This window comes from Vanacampus margaritifer, chromosome 9 (assembly GCF_051991255.1).
Source record: "Vanacampus margaritifer isolate UIUO_Vmar chromosome 9, RoL_Vmar_1.0, whole genome shotgun sequence".
NCBI classification, from domain to species: Eukaryota; Metazoa; Chordata; class Actinopteri; order Syngnathiformes; family Syngnathidae; genus Vanacampus; species Vanacampus margaritifer.
The window spans coordinates 20,585,172-20,595,070 of record NC_135440.1 but is presented as its reverse complement, the minus strand read 5'-3'; the positions used below and the strand labels follow the sequence as shown (position 1 = coordinate 20,595,070).

General features: G+C 39.9%; 1 protein-coding gene across 1 annotated transcript; it reads left to right on the top strand.

Annotated features, from left to right (window-relative positions):
- Positions 1–6,425: 6,425 nt before the first annotated feature.
- Positions 6,426–8,377, top strand: gbp (glycogen synthase kinase binding protein). Its single transcript, XM_077575040.1, has one exon. The coding sequence runs from the start codon at positions 6,544–6,546 to the stop codon at positions 7,051–7,053; it is 510 nt and encodes a 169-aa protein (XP_077431166.1). The 5' UTR covers positions 6,426–6,543; the 3' UTR covers positions 7,054–8,377.
- The last annotated feature ends 1,522 nt before the right edge of the window (positions 8,378–9,899 follow it).

Genomic DNA, 9,899 nt, shown 5'->3' with positions numbered 1-9,899 from the left:
TAAAATACAATAGATTTTTTTTTAGCATATTGTACAATGTGTTTGTCATAATTATACGCCTGCGTACGTCAACTTTATCACTTAGTCGCTGTGTGAGGCTTTCCCACCATTTGTATACAAGCCATGATGTCATTGATGAGAAATCGCCACAAAGTCATCAACATGTTTTTATGAGCCTGCATTTGCTGCAACCCCCCTAGGTTGTAAATACTGGTGCATCTCAAGCGGTATCCAGCAGCGGCTCGTATTTCAACATTGGCACAGCCTCTCGTAGTATTTTAATACTCCTGATGTATAAATAAATGACTCCCAGTTTGAGCAGTTGGGACGTTGGGACTTTGATGGCCTCCTGCAGGCTCCAACAATTCAGCACACATGCATGCTCACAGTTTAGTTATTTTATTTGTCTTATTTGTTTAAAACAATTTAATCTCTCTATTTATGCTATGAGGCGGATATTACGCAACCATGTGGTCAAGGACAAAACATGACAAAGCAGAGCAGGCTCATGCGGAGTTGTCTTGGCCCAATGAAAATATCTCTTGAAAATATGCCAAACGCCGTGTTCAACCTTTTATTATTACTATTTATTTTCTTGGATTATAGGATTATATTATACATGTGTATAATTATTGTTATGTAGTAGTTTTGCTTCATTAGTTGTTTGATTTTATTATTGTTATAAATGTATGGTTATGTTATTTACCAATTAAACAAACATTAACAAATGTAGAAAAAAATCTTAAGTGTATTTTTTTTAAAGAATTAAACTAGAATCATTTGAAATATTTTTTTAACAATCCATTACACATACATTCAATTGCTAATTAGCCATCATCAATTTAGAAAGAATGAAGACACCTGTCCAGAAAAAAATAAAAAATAATGGATGCACGGGTAAATTATATTAAATTATAAACATATTGAATTGAATCTGATACAATATAATTTTGTACCTTCAATTCAATAAAAATTATAATAATTATAATCAATTTAAAATAGGGTCTAGAAATGAAATTCTCCTAAGAACATATCAGTGAAATTAGTTAACATGAAATTCAAATTTGAAATCAAATTATCAATCAAATAGTCAAATTAAATTATTTTCTATGAAAAAAGGTCTATCAATCAAATCAAATCAAATGAATAGAATTTGAATTGAAGTCCATCTAAATTAAATCATCTTGGAAGTAGCCTATATTTTTGACAAATGGAATTCAAGCACATCATTAATTTTCTAAAAATAATTGTTTCCGGTCTGACATAAATTAATGAACAAATTACATGTATTATATATATATATATATTTTTTTTTTTGTATGAGGACTGGAGTATATGTGTTTGTCATATTAACTCATTCACTGCCATAAATTAATTTAAAAAAAAAAGATTATTAAAAATTAGGGGCGACCGGCGATTACATTTTTTTCGTTGTAATTAATCGCATGACTTCACTAGTTAACTCACGATTAATCACAAATGTTATATCTGTTCTAAATGTACAATAAAAAAAAGTATAGGTTTTCATACTATTGTTATCCAAAGTGGGGAAAAAAATGTAACTAATAGAAATAGTTTAAATTTTTTTATGTTTATAGCCGTCGATGGCAATGAATGAATAAAAAAAGAAAACATTATAAAAAATTTGGGGCGTTTGGCGATTCAAATTTGTAATTGTAATTAATCGCATGACTTCACTAGTTAACTCACGATTAATCAAAATTTTTATCTCTTCCAATTGTACCAAAAAATTGTTTGGGGTTTTCATACTCTTGAAAAATGTTAACGTGATAGAAATAGTTAAAATGAATGTTTGACGTCTATAGCCGTCAAAGGCAGCGAATGAGTTAATGTGCCTTTGTCAACACATATCCATGTGGTGATGAACTTTATCACTTTATGATGCACTTTATGATGCACACAAAGTTAAGGATTGTTAATACACAATCGCCTCAGTGTGCTTCTCTTCCAAACAAACAAATAAACAGAACCAGGACGCACGTGCCCCCCCAATTCCCCTCAAAAGGCCAGCTTCACTTCCTCTTTAAAACGGAACCTAGACACATTTTCAGATGACTCATTTCTTTTTTCTGAATAGGAAAAGGCGTGCTCGCAACAAACAGGCTTTTCTCCTCCACTTCCGGTACATTCCTCTGCTCCGTAGTGGTTCGTAATCATTCTGTTGACGTTAGCGTGTGCTCATTTCTCACACATCCGCTCCTATTGTTTTATCGGAACGAAAGCAAACAAAAAAAATATTACAGTTGGGCGAGTATGTGACAATAAAACTGTAACCGGCTCCAGCTGCTTTTGCATGACATCATTTCCTGTACTTCTTTCTTTCACCGAACTGTGTGACCTGTGAGCAAGCAAAGATTGTTTTTGTCTGCTCCTTTTTGCGCTTTCTGCTCAACAAGTCTCAACCGGCTCTCGGTTTATTGCCACACACTTGATAGTTGAGTTCTAATTTATTAGCCATCCGCCACTATAAATGAACACAAGTGTAGTCCAAACACGTGCGGCGAGAATGATCCGGCTATGTTTGGTGTATAATCCCGCCAACAGATGGACAGCAGCAGCACGGTGGAACAACAAGACAAAAACACGCTCAATTACGGGATTTGGTTTAACCGTTAATCTCAGTCGTCGAATGTTTTGATGTTGTTGTCATTCTGTTTTTTTCCTTGTTTTTAGGTTTCTCACGAAGATGACAAAGCACTCAAAATGACTTTCAACGGTGTGATATGCAAGCCAGCCAACAACGAGGCGTTCTAACGTGGCCGCGCAATCTGCTATCGAACATAAACAACGCGGCTCATTAGCCAAGCATTGGTCAAAGACTGTATGGACTATCCAAAGTCAACATGCATTTTCTGGGTGTAGCCACGGCTAGCTAGCTAGCTAACTGCACATCACAATTTCGCTGGATAACCACCGATGCCAACAAACATGCTCAAGTTTTTATGCAGTAGGGGGAGGGGTGACTTAGGCCGGACTCCAAAGTAGGTCACTACGCAGTTGTAGCCACGCCCCCCCCCAAAAAATCAGGAAAATTGAAATGGTGAAAACCAGTTCTTTGTTATATCTCCGCAACTGAGTACTACATAGAGTCAAATCACCTTATTAATGCATTCTTACCTGCAGTATGTGGTAAACAAAACAACAGCAAACCTAATGGTATATCCCACATACTTTCGTACGATCAAGACAAGGACACTTCGACATGGTCACCAGGGGTGAGAATCAAACCCACAACCTCACAGATGGGAGATAACCACTCTACCACTGAGCCATGCCGCCCCTTGTATAGACTCTAAGTACAGTATTATACACCTCAAGATAATGTACTCCGAATCAACACCATAGCACAACTTGAAAAATCATCATGCATTTCAATATTTGAGTGTGTTGCCTAAAAATGACTTGCAACATGACTCAAATAGAACAGAAAGTACCAAGGCTTGCTATTGTTATTTTTGTGCTGTATCACATACCACGGAACTCTTAATAGACACCGTGCCCCAAATAGTTGCTGGGTGTGTCGTCCATTTAAAGCTAAAGGTTGAGTATCTTACGCCATCGACACTATGTTTCACACGTTGACAATGAAGAGTCAAAATTCAAGACTTTGAAGTGTTGACAGGCCACAATGTTGTGTATGTCCCGTGTTTAGGTCGTAAGAGTGCCTGGTGCAGTATAAAAGGTGATTTTGGATTTTTAGATAATGCTGTCTCTAGGGAAAATTTTATATTTCTAGAGAATGGTAGCCACTCCACAATGTTGTATGTGTCCATGTTTATGTTATATATTGTTCTGTTCACAGTACTAATGATGATCCCATTACTTATTTATTGTAGCGTTCAAGTTATTATTGTTAGCAAAACAATCGCTCCACAATGTTGTGTGCGTCCAATGTTTGGGTTGAAAACACCCATGGTCCTATTATAAAGAAGTCCCATACACAGTATTAATGATAATCTAATGTAATAAGTAAATAACATCTTTGATTAGCCTTCCAAGTATTAAAGATACTAAATGGTAGCCACTCCACAATGTTGTGTGCATTCACGTTTTTGTTGTAAATGAGTTCCTGGTGCAGTTTTGAAAGGGTTGGTGACCCCTGCTATAGACTTTAATATGTGGTCACGCCACAATGTTTTGTGTCCCATTTTCATTTAGCGCCAAGTTCTCTGAGCAGTATTAAAGATGAACTTACATTTTGAGGAGATGCCATCTTTAGCAACAATTAGTTTCAGTAGAGTAGCATTTGGCTGCACCACAACGTTGTGTACATCCAGGGAGCTTTGCTACTTGATATCTGGTTTAAAACTGTCATTTTTATTTCACTATTAAACTACAGTTTCACTTGTTATTAGTTATAAATTAATCAATAGCATTGTTTAATATTCCAAAAATTCATTTTGACAAATAAACACACACATTGGCCTGCCCTATTTACAGTTGAGTAATTGAGTAACTGGCAACTGGCAATATTAAACTTTGAGAGCTATTATCAAATGTTTACTTTAGTTCCGAGTTCCAAAACTTTTTGAGTCACGGAAAAAAAACTTTTGTCTTTTGATCCGTAACAAAAAAACTATTTGTTGTGTCAACACTTCCAGTAAAGGTCAAAAAGTAAATTGGGCTTTCACTTCCTCATGCGAGTAAACGTTGTTTTGTGGTCAAGTGTTTACTAAAATGTGATCTGGCTGCTTTGAGAATAATGTTTGGCTTCAATGCCGTTGCTGGCACTGACTTTCATTTGCAACATTTTTTGGTACCACTCCCAGCTGCGCCTTCCCTCCCACCCCCGCCATCGTCTTACTTGCCACTTGCCTTTGAGCCATACAGGAAGTGTGAGTAGGGGCCCTCCGATTGGCTCGCCGCGCCACGTGTTGGCAGACATAGTAGCTCCTTATATGGTGACAGGGGCTCTCATTGACTGGAGCATCAGGTTTAGCCGTGGTGTTTCTCAGAAAGCACGACTGAACACTATGTACTCCCCACTGCACCACACACACGCGCGCGCGCGCGCGCGCACACACGCCTATTGTCAGTATATACATGCTGGGTGCCACGCTGACTATACACACTGCAATACTTGCTGCAAACTGTTTTCAAAGATTCAAGTGAAAACAGGCACACTTTTTACGATACGATACGATATACTTTTATTTTCCCCGTGGGGAACTTTTGTTGCCTCATTTTAAGTTTGACACAATTGTACTAGTGTGAAATTCCTCTATTTTGTCATTTTTAGTCCCCTTTAGCATTCTATTGTCAAACACTGTACCTTGATATGATTTGGTTCATGGGTTGCATTCGAGTGCATGTAGAAAATGGTCAAACAACAACACAGATCAAAATGATAGAACCTAAAAGTTTTGCTTTAGTTCAAGTGAGGCCATTATAAAAATAAATTAATGAAAAACTGTTTTGATATACAGCATTCTCTTGCGTGGTGTAAAAACAGCTAAATGTGAAGAGCATTTAAAAGTTTCTTTCTGTTAAAACCGATTTTTTAAAGTTTGTTTTCATGAAGATGAATGTAAAAAAAAATACACCAATACATTACTTCTGGTTCAAATGAGGATGTTGCGCTATTCTAGAAAGTGATGGGTGGTATTTCTTCTTTGTAACCAAAAATGTTATCTTTTTTGTTTCATGGGACACGGCATGTTTCGTTGGATGCATTCAAATACACTATTTTTTTGATTATACAGAAGATTTAAACCATTCTTTCTGTATTTGTTACTCGCCAACACACAAACTAATGGCTGCTAAAAAACTGCAGTTGCTTACATTAAAGTTCAGCTTGCAGCCAACCGGAGAGACATCATGCCCATTGTGATTGTGACACAACTTATAACAGCACACATTCAAATTATCGATACTTTTTACATTCCATTTGATTTGGTTAGGGTCAAATGGTTAAAGAGTTGCTTTCGAAAATGCGATGATAACACCTAACAGACCCCCAATTTGTTTGTTTTGGTTCACATGAGGGCGTTATTGTGGAAAACAGCACTGTGGTTTAATATGTTCTTCCTCGTGATGCAAAATTAATAAAACCCGAACGTTAACGGTTTACGTCTCTCCCCCATTTTACCGAAAACGTGCTTTGTTTGGTTTCCCTTGACAAGCAGTTAGGAGTTACGTAACGTCCATTTGACGAGAAGAGTCCAAGTGTAGAAGAGCGGTTAGGTGGAGATAAAAGTATCAACGTGTTAGTAAATCATTACATCGATACTGTTAGTCGTATTACAGTTTTTCGATACAATAATTGTAATACGTAATATGTTTATAGAAAGTCTCACTAATTTTCCGACACTAGTCTGATGGTTTTGTTTTGAAACACCCCCCGTCCACCCCTCGGCGGGAGACTTGGTACGTTCATCTCTACACGTCATCCATTGTTTACAAATCAACTGAGCTTGTTGAGAGGTTGGCGGCGTGGCGAGAGCGAGGACCGAGGAGCGGTGCGAGGAGCGCTTCCTCTCTCATTCATTCCTGAGAACAACAACAAACCTACCGGCGCTCACGATGCCCTGTCGAAAGGAAAACTACATCTTCCTGGAGCAGTCGGTCACCGTCGACTCCAAAGAGGTGGACGCGCTGGTGACGAGGATCGGCGAGGCGCTGCAGCTCCACAACAATAGCAGCGGCCATCCGAAGAAGACTGCCTGCTTGCACGGACTCGCCACCGGCGTGGGGAGCGTGATCAACCCGGCCGGGGTCGTCAGCGGCGGACTAGGAGGCACCACTGCCACGGGGGCGCCGGTTCCGAAACGGCAAGGCTGCTGCATGCGGCTGCGGAACCGCGGCAGCAGTCGGGCGAGCCCTTACCACATCCCCGGCTCCAGCGACCAGGAGTGGGACCAAATCAAACCGTGGAACAAAAAGAGGCTGCATGCCGATGAAGACGACCCGCACCGCCTGCTTCAGGAGCTCATCCTGTCGGGTAACCTGATCAAGGAGGCCGTGAGACGACTGCAGTTCTCCGCGGCGGATTGTGAAGACTTCCCCAAGGCGGCGGACAACGTGCCTTGCTGACGAGGCTTCAAACACGGCTCCCACCCCTTCCGCGGTCGTCCTTTTGACTTTCATGTTAAACCGGACAAGACTGGTAGCTGTGTTTTATTTCCCCTAATTTCTCATTTTTCGCTTGACCCGAAACCTTGGCACCGTTGAGTCAGCGCCAGGCGGTTAGCTCGCCAGTTAGCCGCCCGGCTAATGAGCCGCGTTGTTTATGTTTGAAAATCTCATGTGGAGGGGTGGGGGGGTTTAAGGTGCTTCGAGTAAAGCGGAATTTGCTCATTTTCATCGACATTTCTTCCTTTCCTCTCAGTTGAATGACATTTCACAACGAGGCTTTTCATGTGTGTGATTTTGAGGGTAAAATGGACGCCATTTTCAAGACTACTCAAAAAAAGCCCCCACATGTAAACACGTTTGTTTTCTCCCACCTCCGCCCTTTATCTGTTGTCATGTTTGGAGGCTGGACTGCAAACTACTAGCCTTATCCACCCCCACATACATGAACTTTATTGTGGAGGGGTTATAGTGATATGTGTTTGTGTGTGTGTGTGGCCATTTTGTTTACACTCGAGGAGACAGGAAGCAAGTGTGTACCTTTCTTTACTTTTTCTTTCATTTGACTTCCCTCGGAGCAGCTACTTTCACTACCAACAACCTCATCTAAGACACAATCGTGTCATTTTTCTAAAGCAGTTTTTTCTACACGGCACTGTTAAATGTGGTTAGCGGTATGGGGTTTGAATCCCGGCTTCTGGTTTCCTCCCACATTCCATGTAACATGTTAATTGAAGACTTAAATTCTCCCTAGGCTGTTTGTCCCTGCAATAGGTTGGCAGCCAGTCCAGAATGTTCCCATGGCATAGGACCCAGCTCATCCGTGGTCCTCGCGAGGAGTATCGGAAGTTGATTTTTTTTTTCTTTTCCCTACACCAAGCAATGTGATAACAAAAAGTCTTGTGGTGGGAAGCCTCTAGGTGTCTTCTGAAAGGGGATCCCGGTGGGCAAATATGCAGGATAGTGGGGGTTGGGGTGCGGGAGGGGGCATGTGAAAGCAAGGCTATTTCCCACAGGGCTTACTATTACTTGGGTCTGTTAGTTTGCTTGTAAAAGGGGGGGAAGTGTGTGGTTGACGGTCACATGACAACACTTTGTGGTGCTCTTCACCTTTTTGGAATTCCGATGAGGAGTTCTATTGTTTGTGTTTTTTTTCCCTTTCTTTTTGTATTTGTGCTCCGTGTAAAGAAAAATGCACGACTGCTTCGTAACGAAGTATCTTGATAATGTTCTGAGTATTCAGGGCCTTTTTTGGTTGTATTAATAAACACTTTGTTTTTCCAAACTTGTTGTCTTTCTGACTTCCGGGAACACCTTGTTGTGACTCAAACTTCATTGAAAGTGTGTTAGGCAACTTTCTCCGCGAGTGTGAGCGTGTACAACGTTGTGTCGGCGGGCACATGTTCATTATGAGCCTATAAATACTCCCCCTCCATGTAGAGGGGGGCACAGTAGGCTGTGCGAAGTGAGGGGAGAAAAACATGTTTTGCAACGTCCTCCATGTTGTTTACAGCAGCTCCCTCTGCCGCTTCTGCTCAGTCACTGGAGCGTGTGTGTCGTCATCTTTCCCAGTAGAACAGGAAGCGATCACCTTGGCAGTATAAAAACACCACAAACAAGCTAATAATACTCCCATGGTGTTTTGTTCAAGGTACAAAGGGGAAGTTAAAACACCGGTATAGTGAACCACCATTTAAGCTGCTTATTTGTCACTCCCAGTTGTAGTTTACTGTAAAGACACAAAAATTGACAATACACGGGTATATTTAAACCAAAGCATATTATTTTGTCTAGCGATACTCCACTGGCTTTTCTCCACTTGATGACGACTTTAGTGTTCAGTGTTAAATTAACTACTTGGAAATTATTTTTGTAACATTCCCCCTAATGATACTTTTGAACAATGGGACCCTTGTGTTATTGTGGAAGTGCCCTGCATGTTGTGGACCGTGGCTTGTACCATAAGATGCGACTAAAAAATGTCAGGCAGCCTAGAGGAACATCTGAACTTTATTTGGAGTTAATCAGAGGCACTTAAATGGTGGCAGATGTGTGCTGACTCCTATTTAACATGAATTTCAATGTCATTAGGTTATACTGAACACAATAACATGCTCAGTTATAAGAGGGTGCACCGGTATGTTTATTCTATTTACACTATTAGCAAAAAACTGACATTTAACAGGGGTGTGTCGACTTTTTACACCACCTGTATGTTATGTATCATACATACTTTTCTTCCAATATGCAGTACCGATTGTTGCATATGTGAAAAAAAAGTTATTTCTGTCCACATGGTTACTAATGTCTATTTCTAACATAATACAAAGAATAACAGTCACACTTGACTTGAGAATTAAAAAAAATATATATATATAAATTCTGCTTTGGAAGCAAGAAACTAGCATTTGGCATGTTTAGCTAGTAGTGGTAGGAAGTAACAACCTATAAATACTTAAGTACGTTTTTTAATTTTTTTTAATTGCTCCCTATATTTGAAATCAGATGTACTTTCTGTGGCATGTAACATGAGCACAACAATTTTACTTAACTATCCATTTTTATTATTATTATTATTTTGTTGTACTCTTACTTAAGTGCAGAAGTTGAATCCGCATTTATTGGTATTTTCTACAAAACTATCTTCTGCTTATGTACAGAGCGTGAGTACTTTTACCACCTCTGTTATCTACAAACGTGCTTTTGAAAATCAGAAGCTCCCGGGAGGAAACGGGAACTTCCTGGCTGCTTGGTGTCACCATGGTAACGAGACAAGCTTTCTGTCTTGCACTTGGTGGCAGCATTTC

Coding starts and splice junctions, on each gene's coding strand:
- gbp (XM_077575040.1), top strand. CDS start 6,544: ATGCCCTGTCGAAAGGAAAACTACATCTTCCTGGAGCAGTCGGTCACC.